This window comes from Hemiscyllium ocellatum, chromosome 24 (genome assembly GCF_020745735.1).
Source record: "Hemiscyllium ocellatum isolate sHemOce1 chromosome 24, sHemOce1.pat.X.cur, whole genome shotgun sequence".
NCBI classification, from domain to species: domain Eukaryota; kingdom Metazoa; phylum Chordata; class Chondrichthyes; order Orectolobiformes; family Hemiscylliidae; genus Hemiscyllium; species Hemiscyllium ocellatum.
The window spans coordinates 2,936,708-2,954,104 of record NC_083424.1 but is presented as its reverse complement, the minus strand read 5'-3'; the positions used below and the strand labels follow the sequence as shown (position 1 = coordinate 2,954,104).

The 17,397-nt window shown below is 43.9% G+C and overlaps 1 protein-coding gene across 1 annotated transcript in view; it reads left to right on the top strand.

Annotated features, from left to right (window-relative positions):
- Positions 1-17,397, top strand: part of stx2b (syntaxin 2b) — a 62,902-nt gene that overhangs the window by 30,931 nt on the left and 14,574 nt on the right. Inside the window, exons 4-8 of the mRNA XM_060843898.1 lie at positions 526-600; positions 3,011-3,084; positions 6,226-6,334; positions 14,168-14,241; positions 16,113-16,250. Of these exons, the coding sequence (XP_060699881.1) occupies positions 526-600; positions 3,011-3,084; positions 6,226-6,334; positions 14,168-14,241; positions 16,113-16,250 (470 nt within the window). The remainder of the gene's footprint in view (positions 1-525; positions 601-3,010; positions 3,085-6,225; positions 6,335-14,167; positions 14,242-16,112; positions 16,251-17,397) is intronic.

The window sequence follows — 17,397 nt, the reverse complement described above, 5'->3', positions numbered from 1 at the left end:
TGTCCCCTCTGTATTGGGGGGCGGTGCCCCCTGCTGCACCCTGTGTCAGGGGGGGCGGTACACCCTCCTGCCCCCTGTGTGTCAGGGGGTGCTGTGCCCCCTGCTGCCCCCTGTGTGTCAGGGCATGACACAGCACTAACAGGTGGGTTGCTTTGTCCTCACTGGTGTTGAGCTTTGTAGAGCAGCCCCCACCCAGGCAAGTAGGGAGTGTCCCCCCCCCATCACACCCCGGGCCTTGTGCCTTTCCAGTGGTACTCAATTACAATGTGACTGCGTTTCAGAATATTTTCTTTGACTGTAAAGTGTTGCTAAGGTTTGTGAAAGTCACTTTTTAATACCAGCCTGTCTTAAACAAAATACTAGAGATATGGGGAAAGCAAAATTAAAGGCAGACTTTAATAACACATTGCTGACTATTTCCATCCAACACTGTATCAAAATTGAAATGGCTGATAAACATTTTGATTCCAGATTCCTTTTTATCAGTTTGCAAGATCATTAAATATTTCTTTCTTTCTTAAAAAGAAACCAAAGAAGAACTTGAAGAACTTACGCTATCAATTAAGAGAATTGCAAACAGAGTCCGAAATAAGCTGAAGAGTAAGTGTTTTTCAACAGGTCACTGAGGTATTCTGATTCTCTGCACACTGTTTGAATGTTTGATAAAAACCAAAGGTATTACAAGGAAGCTTTTTAAAAGTTGTTCAAGTTGTGATATGAAAGGTTGGTGGAAGCAAATTCATTAATGTACAATTTAAAGGAGAGTTTAAAAGCATTTGAAGATGGATAAATAACGTTGCAGGACTGTGTGAAGGATTGAGTAGCTCTACATAAGGGCGATCAGAAGCAGGATGGGCCAAGTGGCCTCTTTGTGTGCTGAATAAGTTTAATGATGTATAGAACCATCCGGCACAACTCTCTCTGCTGTCTCCATCAAGAGAAATTCCTTCACGACTTGGCTAGAGTAGGTGATCATGATCAGTCATACCACCCTGAATTCCCTACACCTTGAAAAGTGTTGCTGTTTGTCATCCTCCCCTGTATATTTGCATCTGGAAGGCAAGTTTGAGAACTTTCTAAAAGAGGTTATAAATTGCATGTATCTCCCTCTCATTAAAATAAGCCATTGATGTTTTTGTTGTTTGGAATTATATGTTTGGTTTTTAATTTCTGAAAAGTTCTTCTCTTCAGTCCTAATAACTGGTTGAAACATTAATCATGGTCAAGATACTGTCACATATTGTTTCAATGCATGTGATTCCCAAGTCCCAACCTTATTCCGGGTGAGAAAGACAATTCCATCTTTATTAATTGGTCTCTTCAGAAGCTTCAGATCCTGAATCCCTCCAGCTTTGATTCTGTCAGAAAGGCCTTGCATGAGGAACTTTGGTAAAAAGACCTTGGAAGGTTAGCCATTTACAACGTAGAGTCACCTGTCGTTTTCACACAGTCCTGCAACTTTATTTATCCATCTTCAAATATTTTTAAATTCTCCTTTAAATCGTATATTAATGAATTTGCTTCCACCAGCCTTTCATATTGCAGCTTGCACAACTTCAAAAAAAAATTGGCCCATGGAACTACTGTCTCGATGGAACAGAGACACAATTGGTGGTGGTTTAACCTGAGGGTCAGCTGACCTGAGGTGAGGGGAGTGTTTGAGAAAGAGAGAACCTCATGGAAACCTCAGCCAGTTCATTGAGGATATTGCCTCCTTCAGGTGACTGTTCCTTCATAGTCTCTCCCTCCTGGACCCAGGGCAGTTTCCATTTGGCATGTTGTTATTGGTAGCCCTGAGGATGATTCCTGCTGATGAATTCCACTCATTTAAATGGATATGACTGGCTCTGTCAGTCTCTTTACCTCCTCCTTGAATGTGGACGTTCTGAGTCTGTTCCCAACTTACTGTTATTTTTCCAGCAGCTCGAGTCATTTAGGAAAAGTCAGTTCTGCACAAATCATCTTCAGGGTTTTTCTTTTGGCTGAAACATCGAGTGTCTAATCCTCAGAGCGATTTGTTTTGACCGTTTAGTCTGCTCTAGTTTGTTACATTGAACCTGTAGTTGATTAGAGGAGGGCAACTTATTTTGTGATATTTTGACCCAGTGACACTGAAGGAACGGTGATATATTTCCAAGTCAGAATGGGGAATGGCTTTGGGGAAGCTTTCAGGCAGTGGTATTCCTGTGTATCTACTGCCCCCCCTCTATCCAAGATGATTCCTGGGTTTGGAAGCTGATGTAGAAGGAGCTTGTTCAGAATTTCACTGCCCTGACCGTGTGCTGAAACTGGGAAACTGCGATAGTCCCCAGTATTGTGTACGTTTTTTTTTCTGGAATAGTTCCCTTGAATGCTTAGCTTTATGCCTGAAGGTGATCAAAGTGAATATTTTTGAGAGGATTAAATTTCTGATATTAGTTCTAAATTTTTTGAATAGTTTGAAACCAGATTTCTTTGTCCCACAAGCTGCATATCTTGCATGTTGCACCACTCTGGGTTTAAGTGTTTTTTTCTGTACTACTAACCTTCAGGTCCTGTCAAGGTTGAGATTCCCAAAGAATATGCTGTTTTTCCTCCAAGCTGAAACATCTAGGTGGTTAGCTGTGTAGCTCGTCTCTCCGCTGCCTTCGAGGTGTGTGTCGCTGTAATCTTGTGCCCAGAACTTGCCATTCGATGTTCTATCTGTCCAGTGTGAAGCAGAGGACTGTCCCTGATTGGATCCTACTCCCTGGTGCTGCACTCCAACCTGCTGGTTTTATTGATTGCCACATTGGATGTATTGGTACACCGAGTCTGCTGAGAGTTTGGAACACTGTCAACCCTGGCAAATCCAATTCTGTTCTTAAAGAATGATTATCATCACGTGTTTTATATTTCTGTGTATTTAATCTACCATTGCTACCTCAAACTCTTGCTGTAAAACTATACATTAACTTGTACCTTGTATATCTGTCATTCTTACTTTGCTTGATGCTTAACAACGATTCTCGCCTTTTTGTTTCAATTGTAGTTATAGAACAAAGCATTAAAACAGAGGACAATGAAAACCAAAGTTCAGTAGATTTAAGGATACGCAAAACTCAGGTACAGTGCCATACTTACGGTGTTTCGAGTTTCACGTAGACCTGAAAAATGATGCCTTTTTCACTTTTTTGAATTTAGACATGCAAACCCGTTACCTTTTATGTAGACTGGGATGTTTTTACAGTGAAATAGCATTACCACCCTCCTGTTCTCAGGTGCACATAACTGCTATAATATGGGATCGTCGCTAGTGCCCACACAAACATACAAATTAGCAACAGGAGTTGGCCCACTTGAGCCTGATCCTCCATTCTGAAATCCTGATCTGATTGCTTCTCGTTCCACCTCATGCCCAATAATCTTTCAAAGACACTGTTCCTACTGCTTTTGACAAAGACCGTTCTGAAGACATCTAACTCTGAGGAGGGGGGAGAAAAAGTTCTCCTCATTCATCTTAAGTGGGTGACCCCATATTTTTAATCAGTTACACCTATTTCTAGAACTAAATTACCCGTCAGGATGGTATTGGAAGATCAGACAGGCAGAAGAGAAAGAAATAGGAATTAATTGGTGAAATAGCATCCGAGGAGCAGCAAAATTGATGTTTCAGGCAAAAGCCCTTCATCAGGAATAAAGGCAGAGAGCCTGAAGCGTGGAGAGATAAGCTTGGAGAGGGTGGGGATGGGTAGGGAGTAGCGTAGAGTACAATGGGTGAGTGGGGGAGGGGATGAAGGTGATAGATCAGGGAGGAGAGGGTGGAGTGGATAGGTGGAAAATGAGATAGGCAGGTAGGGCAAGTCTGGACAAGTCATGGGGACAGTGCTGAGCTGGAAGTTTGGAACTAGGGTGAGGTGGGGGAAGGGAAAATAGGGAAACAGTTGAAGTCCACATTGATTCCCTGGGGTTGAAGTGTTCCGAGGCGGAAGATGAGGCGTTCTTCCAACAGACGTCTGGTGGTGAGGGAGCGGCGGTGAAGGAGGCCCAGGACCTCCATGTCCTCGGCAGAGTGGGAGGGGGAGTTGCCATGTTGGACTACGGGGCAGTGTGGTTGATTGGTGCGGGTGTCCCGGAGATGTTCCCTGAAGCGCTCTGCTAGGAGATCCAGTCTCCCCAATGTAGAGGAGACCGCATCGGGAGCAACGGATACCGTAAATGATATTAGTGGATGTGCAGGTAAAACTTTGGATGTGGAAGGCTCCTTTAGGGCCTTGGATGGAGGTGAGGGAGGAGGTGTGGGCGCAGGTTTTGCAGTTCCTACGGTGGCAGGGGAAGGTGCCAGGATGGGAGGGTGGGTTGTATGGGGGTGTGGACCTGACCAGGTAGTCACAGAGGGAATGGTCTTTGCAGAAGGCGGAAAGGGGTGGGGAGGGAAATATATCCCTGGTGGTGGGGTCTTTTTTTTGGAGGTGGTGGAAATGTCAGCGGATGATTTGGTTTATGCGAAGTTTGGTAGGGTGGAAGGTGAGCACCAGGGGTGTTCTATCCTTGTTACAGTTGGAGGGGTGGGGTCTGAGGGCAGAGGTGCGGAATGTGGACGAGATGCATTGGAGGGCATCTTTAACCACATGGGAAGGGAAATTACGGTCTCTAGAGAAGGAGGCCATCTGGTGTGTTCTATGGTGGAACTGGTCCTCCTGGGAGCAGATACGGCGGAGGCGGAGGAATTGGGAATACGGGATGGCATTTTTGCAGGAGGTAGGGTGGGAAGAGGTGTAATCCAGGTTGCTGTGGGAGTCGGTGGGTTTGTAAAAAATGTCAGTGTCAAGTCGGTCGTCATTAATGGAGATGGAGAGGTCCAGGAAGGGGAGGGAGGTGTCAGGGATGGTCCAGGTAAATTTAAGGTCAGGGTGGAATGTGTTGAAGTTGATGAATTGCTCAACCTCCTCGCGGGAGCATGAGGTGGCGCCAATGCAGTCATCAATGTAGCGGAGGAAGAGGTGGGGAGTGGTGTCGGTGTAATTATGGAAGATCAACTGTTCTACGTAGCCAACAAAGAGACAGGCATAGCTGGGGCCCATACGTGTGCCCATGGCTACCCCTTTGGTCTGGAGGAAGTGGGAGGATTCAAAGGAGAAATTGTTAAGGGTGAGGAACAGTTCGGCCAAACGAATGAGAGTGTCGGTGGAAGGGTACTGTTGGGGACGTCAGGAGAGGAAAAAAACGGCGGGCTTGGAGGCCCTGGTCATGGAGGATGGAGGTGTAGAAGGAATGGATATCCATGGTGAAGATGAGGCATTGGGGGCCGGGGAAACGGAAGTCTTGGAGGAGGTGGAGGGCGTGTGTGGTGTCTCGAACGTATGTGGGGAGTTCTTGGACTAGGGGGGATAGGACAGTGTCGAGGTAGGTAGAGATGAGTTCACTGGGGCAGAAGTACAGACTGCCGATTAGAAAGGTGAAGTTGACCGAAATTGATGTTGGTGAAGATCTGACAGTCCAGATTGGTTATTTCAGGGGAAAAAATACAACCCTCTGCATTAGCGCTGTACATGTTCAAGAGGTTTGGAATATTCTAACTTTCCCTGAATTATGTCTGTTTCCATATTAAGTAAGCTTACTCTCCCATGTACATACTTGTATATCACGCACATATATATGTGCAAGCTAATGGGTATACACTCTGCAATCCACACAGGACAGTTGTAACTTATAAGAAAACATTGAGTTGTGCAGGATTTGAAAACCTTTTTTGGAGTGTAATTTAGCATCTTATAATTAAAGGATAAAGTTGCTATTGTCCTACCAGAGCATAGAGCTGCTGTCTTGTGATGCAGAGCAGGCTGACCTGGGTATGGTTTAATCTGAGGGTCACCACGCCTATGGTGAGGGTAAAGGTTGAGAACAAGAGTCCTTCATGGTAACTTTGGCCAGTGCAGGAAGTGAACCCACACTGGTAACACTGTGTCACAAACCAACAGGCCAGCCAGCTGAGCCAGTCAAGCCCCATAACCTTCTCATTATACCTTACATGGTAGTGGACGTGAGAAAGCCTGAGGTGTAATGGTTATAAGGAGACTGGGAAGCTTTATAAAGTTTAAATCGGTGAGTCTCTGATTTCTCATCATGACAAGTCATGAACTAGACACTGGCTTCAGATGATCATCTGGGGGCTTTGATATTGGCATAAAAACTGATTAGAAAGAGTCCGCCTATGGTCCATTTCTTTATTTCCTTTAAATAATTCTATTTGTCTTTAAATTCCAGCACTCAACTCTATCCCGAAAATTTGCAAATGTGATGACTGAGTACAACGAGATACAAATCCTGTTCAGGGAACGCAGCAAAGGCCGAATTCAGCGGCAGCTCGAGATCAGTGAGTGATGTCTGCTCATTCTGTTTTTACATTGATAATATGTAGATGAAGGCCATAGACCAATATATTCTGTATCTTTTAAATATGCTAACTTTATTTAAAACAAAGAATGGAACTGAGCACAAGTAAAACCTCAGACTTGTGTTTGAGGTTATTGTACAACGTTGGAATTCAAAACTGCAGAATCACAGAATCCCTACGATGTGGAAGGAGGCCATTCGGCCCATTGAATCCTCACCAACCCTCTGAAGAGCATCCCACCCAGACCCACACAACCTCCCACTATCCCTGTAACCCGGTATTTCCCTCGGTCAACCCATCTCAGAACACAAGTACAGCACCAGAGCCGATACACATTTGAACGGTGAGGAAACTGGAGCACCCAGAGGAAACCCACAAAGTCGTGGGGAAGGTGCCAACTCCACTCAGTCACCTAAGGGTGGAATCGAACCCAGGGCCCTAGTGCTGTGAGGCAATAGTGCTGTTATCCTCCAGTTGTAAAAAATATTAATCAGATCCTCAACTGGCTAAATCATATTCCTGTCTGTGCAAGCACCTGGGAAAAGATAGGGTGACCTTGGAATAGAACACATACAGAACAGCTTTGACAGAATGGGAGTAGAAAGGACAAGCCGTATGGATGCAATGTTGCTATTCTCTGGAATTATAATCAGAAAGTGCTGAATGTTCTCAAATCAGGCAGCCGCTGTTCAGGAGAAACAGTTAATGTTTCAGGAAGACTATCACTGGCACAAAGTTCCATTCAGGTTAGAGGGCGAGGAATGAATTGACAGATGTTTAAAATGATTGGATTCAATAGAGAAAGAGAAATTAATCCTTCTGGAGGGAGTTCAAAATTGGGGAGGGAATGGGGGGGGGATGTGTGGGAGGGGCGTAATGTCAAAATTAGATCTTGGCCCATTCAGAAGTGAGATTGGAAAGTACCACTTCACGCACAGCAGTGGAAATGTGCAGCTGTCTTTCCCTGGTCGGTGTGGGTGCAGGGGGTCAGTGTGAAATTTGCACACTGTGTTTTGCTTAGGTAAGGGTGTCATACAACACAGATTCAATAAATGTCTAAGGAAAGAGAATGCTCCTGTTCTTACCATTTTTGTTTATATTTTTATATCAGTTCCTAAAAAAAATTACCTCACAATATTGTGGTTAAACATTGTGTTGTATGATTTTTGAGAGTATATTCTGTGTAACTATGCGAGGGAGAGTGGGACTGTTCACTGCAATCTAAACCTCAATCTTGGATAGTCATCTGTAAGTTTGAAAAACAGGCATCAGTCCTCTCATTGGAAAGAAATATTCTTCTCAACATCTTGTTTTTCCTTCTATGAAGAAAATCATCAGTTTATTTGTTAAAAACCCTTGGCTCTGACACAGGCTTCATTTTCGAAGCCCCAACATTGGGTATTGCTTCCCTTTTGAGTTTTAGGATGCAAGTTTCCATTAAATTCCCTGTTGTATGTAGCTTGTTTCATCATTTGTTGATGAGCAGTGTGTTTGAGTTAACATAAAACAGAGTTTTGGAATAGTCTGCAGCCAGTAGTTTCCTACTCCAGGGCGTGACACATTTTCAGCTCTGATCTCCAGCATCTGCAGACCTCACTTTCTCCGTGACAGTAACATAGAACACTGAGTTACATGGGAAGGCTATCCTAAAGCTATCTAATTGCCAAAGATACAAGACAAACCAAAAAATATTATTGTTAAGTTTGTCTTTTGGTTCTAGAGCTGAAGGGTTACAGTCATATGGATCGAGAGAGAGACTGTTTTGGGGTTGACCTATTGCAAACAGAGTGCGTGGTTCATGAAGGCAGCTCATCACCACCACCTCCAGAGCAACTAAGGATCGGCTCAACCAGCTGTGCCCACATCTCCTGAATAAAAACATAAACTGGGATTGTGGAGGGAAGGTCGCTAGCTGGTTAATTGTATTTCTTGGAGCCAATTAAACTGGAGGTTTAACAGAGGTATTCAAAATCACGGCGGGTGTGTACAGAGGAACTGTAGTCGAAGGCCCAGTAATCAAAGGGGATTGGCAAACAAACCAGGGGCAATATGGAGAGAAGCTTTTTTGTTTTGTAGTGGTTGGTTAGGATTTGGACTTCATTGTCAAGCAGTAGAGCTGAGCCAGCAGCAGCCTCTAAAATGGAATTGGAAGGAGAAAGTACAGCAGTGATATTGCATCCCAACCACATGCAGCTAGTGACCTTCCCTCCATCATCAGGTCAACGATGGGGATGGTCACTGATGACCATGCAATGCTCAGCATGTTTGTGACTCCTCAGATACTAAAGCAGTCCATACCCAAATGCTCCAAAACCTGGATAATATCCAGGCTTTGACAAGGAGCAATTGTAGCACACAAGTGTCAAGCAACGACCATCTCCAACAAGAGAGAATCTAACCAGTTAAGAGGTGGCCACATTACTGTGGATCTGGAGCCCAGACTGGATGAGGCAGGTTTCTTTCCCTAAGGGATTAAGGGATTCAGTAATTAGTTGATAGTTGCCATGGTCACTGTTACTAAGACTTACTTTACAGTTCCAGGTTTATCAAAGGGATTTCAATTCCACCAACTACCTTATGAGCCAGTGTTGTTGATGTGTTGGATGAATGGCTCATTGACATTACCACGACATTACACCTCTCCTAAGTTTCCAAACGATTGTTCGAATTGTTGTAATATTGGAAAACAGATGGCCTAGATAACTTTGGTAATTGTCCATGTTAATCTTTTATTGTTTGGAACTTCATCTGGTGAATGTGTTAGCCACGGTTCAGTGGTTAAGGCCCTTGTCCCTGAGTCAGAATATTGCAATTTCAAGTCCCAATCTGGGCACTTAGACATGGGCCTAACTCTCCAGGGTAATACTGAGGGAGTGCTGCAATATCAGGGTAATACTGAGGAGGAGTACTGTAATATCAGGGTAATACTGAGGGGGAGTACTGCAATATCAGGGTAATACTGAGGGAGTGCTGCAATATCAGGGTAATACTGAGGGAGTGCTGCAATATCAGGGTAATACTGAGGGGGAGTACTGTAATATCAGGGTAATACTGAGGGGGAGTACTGCAATATCAGGGTAATACTGAGGGAGTGCTGCAATATCAGGGTAATACTGAGGGGGAGTACTGCAATATCAGGGTAATACTGAGGGGGAGTACTGCAATATCAGGGTAATACTGAGGGAGTGCTGCAATATCAGGGTAATACTGAGGGGGAGTACTGCAATATCAGGGTAATACTGAGGGGGAGTACTGCAATATCAGGGAGTGCTGCAATATCAGGATAATACTGAGGGAGTACTGCAATATCAGGGTGATACTGAGGGGGGAGTACTGCAATATCAGGGTAATACTGAGGGAGTACTGTAATATCAAGGTAACACTGAGGGAGTGCTGCAATATCAGGGTAACACTGAGGGAGTGCTGTAATATCAGGGTGATACTGAGGGAGTGCTGCAATATCAGGGTAATACTGAGGGGGAGTACTGCAATATCAGGGTAATACTGAGGGGGAGTACTGCAATATCAGGGTAATACTGAGGGAGTGCTGCAATATCAGGGTGATACTGAGGGGGAGTACTGCAATATCAGGGTAATACTGAGGGGGAGTACTGCAATATCAGGGTAATACTGAGGGGGAGTACTGCAATATCAGGGTAATACTGAGGGAGTGCTGCAATATCAGGATAATACTGAGGGAGTGCTGCAATATCAGGGTAATACTGAGGGGGGAGTATTGCAATATCAGGGTAATACTGAGGGGGAGTACTGCAATATCAGGGTAATACTGAGGGGGAGTACTGCAATATCAGGGTAATACTGAGGGAGTGCTGCAATATCAGGATAATACTGAGGGAGTACTGCAATATCAGGGTAATACTGAGGGGGGAGTATTGCAATATCAGGGTAATACTGAGGGAGAACTATAATATCAGGGTAACACTGAGGGAGTGCTGCAATATCAGGGTGGTACTGAGGGAGTGCTGTAATATCAGGGTGATACTGAGGGGGAGTACTGCAATATCAGGGTGATACTGAGGGGGAGTACTGCAATATCAGGGTAATACTGAGGGGGAGTACTGCAATATCAGGGTAATACTGAGGGAGTGCTGTAATATCAGGGTAATACTGAGGGAGTACTGCAATATCAGGGTAATACTGAGGGAGTACTGCAATATCAGGGTAATACTGAGGGAGTGCTGTAATATCAGGGTAATACTGAGTGGGAGTACTGCAATATCAGGGTAATACTGAGGGGAGTACTGCAATATCAGGGTGATACTGAGGGAGTGCTGTAATATCAGGGTAATACTGAGTGGGAGTACTGCAATATCAGGGTAATACTGAGGGGGAGTACTGCAATATCAGGGTGATACTGAGGGGGAGTACTGCAATATCAGGGTGATACTGAGGGGGAGTACTGCAATATCAGGGTGATACTGAGGGAGTGCTGTAATATCAGGGTAATACTGAGTGGGAGTACTGCAATATCAGGGTAATACTGAGGGGGAGTACTGCAATATCAGGGTGATACTGAGGGGGAGTACTGCAATATCAGGGTGATACTGAGGGGGAGTACTGCGATATCAGGGTGATACTGAGGGAGTGCTGCGATATCAGGGTGATACTGAGGGAGTGCTGCGATATCAGGGTAATACTGAGGGAGTGCTGCAATATCACAAGTGTCCCTTTCCGAATGGTTTGTTCAGCAAGGTCCTGTGACTCGACCATGATGAAAATGCTCCAAGTTGAGGTCTCAAAGTGTAGCAGTGCTGACATCTCAGGCCAGTTGTGAGGCTGGAGGAGGTTAGAGAGGACAGAAAGGATTATTCACCTTGCCACACTGAACATATTGAACACATTTACTTTTGCATTGCTGAGGTTACATCGGGGAGGAGAGCCAATGAGCTCCAACAAAGCAATTAACTTTCTCACATTCCAAATCCGCTGACGTGCTTATTGTGGACTGTAGGTATTTAACATGCAGTGCTAAAATCCTCTAGCAGGCTGCATGCCAGAATGAAATAATTAAGCATCTACATTGATGTCCAATGTTTATTGAAATAATTCCAACTGATTGTGCCGAATCACTGATCTCATCTGATATGGAATGTGTGAAGTCAGATTTTTCTGTAACTTGATCTCTCCAACTGTCAGTTGTTAAATGTTTTAACTTCCCATTTCCTTCCTGTCCCTTTAACTATTTAAATGTATTATCACAAGGTAGAAATGCTTTTTGTTTTGGATTGTATTAGAAGTGGTTGTTAAGGGTGTTCATTGTGTAAAGATGCTTTGCTTAGTTCACTCCTTGGATATTTTAATTGATTCCCTCAGATGTTACTTGGCAACAGTTTCCATGTGTCAGCTGTAGACTCTGTCCCTCTCTCTCGCAGAACAAGCATGTTGAGCCAAGCTGGTTACAGCTTTCATTCATATTTGACCCTGATATGAGCTTTGATCCACGCTACCCCTGGATTTTCAGGTTGAAATGCCCATCCCTGCCTCTGGATTTGCCAATTCTCTCACTCCAGGCCAGCCTGCCACTTTCTCCCCTCTGTAACCTTGGGCAACAGAGCTTTGCCATGTTCTGACTCTCTCCAGCTGTCGAGTATTTGCTGACCTGCACTCCTTCCCAGTGAAATGATGTCTTGATAATTCAAATGTTCATCCTGGATTCCAAATCATCCAAGGCCTTTCCTCACCCAATCTCTGTAATCTTCTCCAAAGCTCCAACCCTCCACAATCTCTCAACTAATTCTTGCATTCTGTGCATTCCCAGCTGTAATTGGTTCACCTTTGGTCATGCTTTCAGTTGTGTTGACCACAGGAATTAGGGACAAGAGTTGGCCATTCTGTCTGTTGGGCCCACTCTGCTGTACAATAGGATCATGGCCGATCTGACTGACTTCACTTTCCTGTCTGTCCCTACAAAGGACCACCCTTATAACATCCACCCTGTCAAGTCTTTTCAGGTTCTTGATTATTCCAATAAGGTCAGCGCTTCACTGCTGAGAGTGTAGGCCAACCTGCTTCGCCCCTACAAGCTAACTCCATCATCCCAATCATTAGTAAAGTCAACCTGCTCTGAATAACTTCCAATTACCTCCTTTCTTAGATCAGGAGATCAAACTATAAACAGTACTGTGTAGGTGTTGTCTCACTAAGGCCCTGTATAGCTGCAACAGCCCTGTCTATTTAACTGTGGCTAACCTTTAACCTCCCTAAGGTTCTCAATCTTTACCTTGCTTTCCTCTTAAACATTCTTTCAAACCTCCCTGTTAGGCCACCCATCCTAATGTCTCTTGATACAAGTTCCATGTCATTTTGTTTTATGCTGCTCTGTTGGGAACTGTTATTGTGTTACAGAGTCGATATAAATACAAGTTGCTTGTGCAGGGCCTGTGTTGGTTTTGAATGCTGAGCAATGCCATTTCTGCGTCAAATGGCTGACTGCGTGTGTTTTACAATTTGGTTTGAGAGCTTTGGTTTCCAGTCAGCAGCAAGCTCTCTCTCAACCCCAGTCAAGGTAAACATTCATACAGCTTGGATTCGACCAGGAGCACAGTGAAAATTCACTTCTTTTGTGGGGGCTCCAACAGATGGGACTGAAGTCGCTAAACCACCTAAAGATATGTAGTAAAGGAGGGTCCTTAACACTATCCGCACAGTCTCGTCCAGCCTCTGCTGAACTGTGTGATTGTATCCAGAAACAGGCAGATGCTGTTCAGGCCCCTTGCTGAGTTTTGCTGGTCTAAAGCCAAATGAGTTGAGTCTTCAGGTTTTATAGTCATTTGAGCCCGTTGATTTTACACGGCCTCTCTCTGTGAAGCAATCCAGGCAGTGCATTCCCCACCCTCCCCCTGGAAACCCATCCATTTATTACCCTCAAATGCCCATCAGTTGACATTGGCAATCAATGATCATCTCCACTTCTGTCAGACTGATAGGGAATGAGATCTGGATAATTATCATTTACTACATAAAGCCGTTCTACCTCGCATTCCCTCAGCCTCTCCTGCCCAAAGTCTACAATTTGCAATCCCTGGTCCTTGTACCTGCCGCCAATGGGACAGCTTTTCTCTGCCGACCATATCAAAGCGTGTTAGCTAAAGTCTAACTGAGGTCTGTCAATAACTCCTCTTAAAAAGAAAAATTCTGTAAATCTGACACAAAAACAAAAAAAACATTGAAATCACTTGGTCAGGCTCATTCTGTACAGAGAGGAAAAGAGTTAATGTTTCAGACCTGACAGAGTTCAAGGCTTGAAAGTTTTCTACAAGTTTTGAGCCAGGAACGAGTCAGGGAGAGAGGGTTTGTGATCAGGTGAAGAGTACAAGAGATTAAATGGCATTTAGTGTGAGGGTGTGAGGCAAAAGGAAGCTGGCAAGGGAAGAAATGAGGTCTCTGGCAACACCAGATCATCATTTACAAAACAGATCCTCAAAGGACAGTGGAGTTGAGATTTTTAAAAAGCCAACTGTATTGGAATGAGCTTGAATGTAGTTTTCTTTCAGACACTCTTGGTGCCTGTACTATTGTTGAGTGCCTCATCCTAACTGATTTGAGTTATCTATTTGGGCTTTATAGTGACTGAACATCAGCCTTGGGCTGATTTAAAGCACTTGCATCATTGTTTTAAAAGATGTTCAAGATATCAAAGAAAAGGCAGGGGCATGGCTTGTGATTTAATTTTTCATATTCCTTTCTTAAAAATCCATTTATGCAGCTTTGTAATCTTAATGTTCAGCCTGGAAAATGAATTACACAGGATCAGAAGTCTTTGAATTCATTGTGTCAACTTTGCTTTGACAGCTGGAAGAACAACCACCGATGATGAACTGGAAGAGATGCTGGAGAGTGGTAACCCATCTATTTTTACATCTGATGTAAGCAAGCATTAAAATTTTGTTAGCAAAGTTCAGCTGGCAATCAGCAATTTGTCAGTTGTGATGGACAAAGGGTCGTTGAGCTGAACATCAACCCTGTTTGACACTCCGTGCTTTTTCCTGACCTCCTGAGTGTTTCCAGCATTTTCTGTTCTTGGAATGAAATTTACTTGGTTTAATCTCAATTGCTTTAACAGTTTGTGGAAAACATGATATTAAAAAAAAGTGAATAAAAGTAGGGATAGAACGAGATGAGTCTGTAAGTAGGAATCCCTTTGTGTCTCCTCATCTTCCATCCACTGTGGGAAGCACCTCGTATCTGAATACGAAGGTCGTGGGTTCAAACGCCAAATACTGCCGAAATAAAAACAGAAAGTGCTGGAGAAACTCTGCCAATCTGTGGAGAATCAATAGTTCAGTTGTGGTTGTGGCTTCTGGTCATGTTCTAGACACTTGGGTCCAATATTCAGGCCAACAATCCAATGCAGTACTGAAGGAGTGCTGTCTTTCTGATGAGTCATTAAACCAAAGCTTTAAAGTGCCATCATGTGGCACCACAGGAGCAATGTGGTAGTTCCTGCCATTAATGGAGTACCTTCATTTCCCCAAGCTTTGGTTAAATCCGTACAGAAGCTGCATACCACGTGGCTAGGTAGGGTAGAGGAATCTGGAGGTGGGTAGATGTACACATCACATAAAATAGTACTTCAGTTAATAAGACCAGAAAAAAGCAAACAAAGTCCTGGAGTTCATTTCTAAAAGGACAGAACTGAAAAGTTTCAAAGTTATGTTGAGCTTGTATTGCACCTGGGCTTAGACCACACTTTGAGTCCTCTGGTCTGTACTATACCAGGGTGTGGAGGCACTGGACGAGGTGCCCACCATAACTCGATGGTAACATCGAGTGAGACTATGATCACATCGGGGACTTTCTTCTCTCTCAGAAAATGAGGGGGGACTTAACAGAGATCTTTAAGATGATATGTCTAAAAATACAATAGAGTGGTGATTAAATCCAAGAGGAAAATCTGGAGATGATTCATTGCCAACTGAGTGGTGAGACTGTAGACCTTCCTCTGGTAAAATGTTGTCGAGGTGAATGCATTTCAGGGGGAGCTGGATAAACCTGAGGGGGAGGGGAGTAGAGGCTTGGATGATGATATGAAATAGACAGCAGCTGAAGGTTTGCTTGAGCTCAAACACATTTGATCAAATGATCTGTTTCTGTGCTGTATGTACAATAAAAACTCAGGACATAAACGTGGTGAAACAGGATAGATAATTATAGGTGTTTCCACCAGCTGGGGTGTCTAGCAGTAGGATCGCTCTCTCTCAATATGGGGTTGATATTTAGGACCGAGGTGAGAAGGAATTGCTTGACTGAAAGGATTGTGAATCTTTGGAATTCTGCATCCCCCCAGGGATCTCCAGCTGCCCCACTGCTGAATGTACTTCAGACTGAGAGTGATAGATTTTTGGAAGCGAAGTAAATTGAAACATGGGGTATTACAGGGAGACACAGTCAAGGAAAGAGACACTCTATCACCCATTTAAATGGCAGAGCAAGATTGAAGGGCCGAATGGCCAACTCCTCTTTCCTGTATTCCTCAATTCTGTCAAACCATTAGCATTGTCTACAAACTGCTTTTGCAGTTTACGTTATGCAGAATCATAGCCTTCCCCATGCCCCAATCTCTGATCTAACTGTGGTAATTACCTGGGTGACCCAGTTTGAATGATGCTTCCTCAATGCCCTTCAGAACATGTGCAGAAAACACCTTGCCACCGTTTTTAAACTTCTGAGCATCAGAAAGAAGGAAAGAGAATCCCCAAAGATTGCAGCAATCAGCTCCCTCATCTTTGTTTTCCAGATTATATCAGACACCCAGATCACCAGGCAAGCTCTTAATGAGATTGAATCACGGCACAAAGACATCATCAAACTGGAAGCAAGCATACGAGAGCTGCACGATATGTTTGTGGACATGGCCATGTTAGTGGAACAGCAGGTGAAGTGTTTCAGCGTTTACGGGGTTTTGTTTTTGAGGTCCTCCGTTTAACTTTGAGTGTTGAATCCCAGAGTTATTTCTCCAGTTTAAGTAAATGAAAGTATGCACACGGTGTTTAAAAAATACAAAAGAACTATGGATGCTGTAAGTCAGAACTGAAAACAGGAATTGCTGGAAAAGCTCAGCAGGTCTGGCAGAATCTGTGCAGAGGAAGCAGAGTCAACGTTAACTCTGATTTATCTCCACAGGCGCTGCCAGACCTGAGCTTTTCCAGCAATTTTTTGGTTTTTGTTCTGCATACAGTTTGAGGTATCGTAAAATGAGCCATTTGATCCATGTTACACTCCAGCATGTACGAATGAGAAGTGACATCCTTGTGAACCTGCTGTTTCCTGACTTGCACTGTGCTTCCCACAGCAAAGATGTTTCAGAAGTTAACCCAGTGCTTGATTGGTGGTGCCTGGACATTGTAGAATATATTCTCCGGTGCAATTGGGGGTGGGCTACAAATGCTGGCCTGACCATCCACACCCAATACCATGAAGGAATTAAACAGAAGAGACCTTTATGAAAGCTGTTCTTGAATCAGTGAAAGGCCAAGTGAGATTTCGACAGTAAGTTTGTTGGGTTGTAGAGACAGTAACCATAGAAACCAAAGCCCCTCGCTGTTCACAGGAGTCACTGTGCTGCAGATCTTCACCGATGGCCTACAAGAGGATTGCTCGGTATTGACTGAACACCAGTGCAAAGCTCCTCCAAACGAATGTGGTCACAGACTGAAAGCACAATGTATAGGACATGTTTGTCAGGTTAGGCAGAACCTGGGCTGCAAGAAGCAGTGTTAATCGTTTTTACCCATGATTATTATTATACCTAGGAGGTTTAAAGATGAATAATTGTAAGTATCGTTTGAAATTTGGCATTCTTGTATACATCCTGATGAGTGCAAGATGGCTAAGCTTGGCATGTATAGGAGCACACTGGAAATCAGGCCCTGCTGTTCTCAGTTGTCACAAGATTAATTATTTTATAAACGGACACAAAGCTCTTGGTTTCACTCCCAGGTTGACAGAAAGTACAGACCAGGTTTCTGTACTTTACAAGAATTACTGTCTTTTACAAGTGATTTGGCTCTAGCTACCAAAAC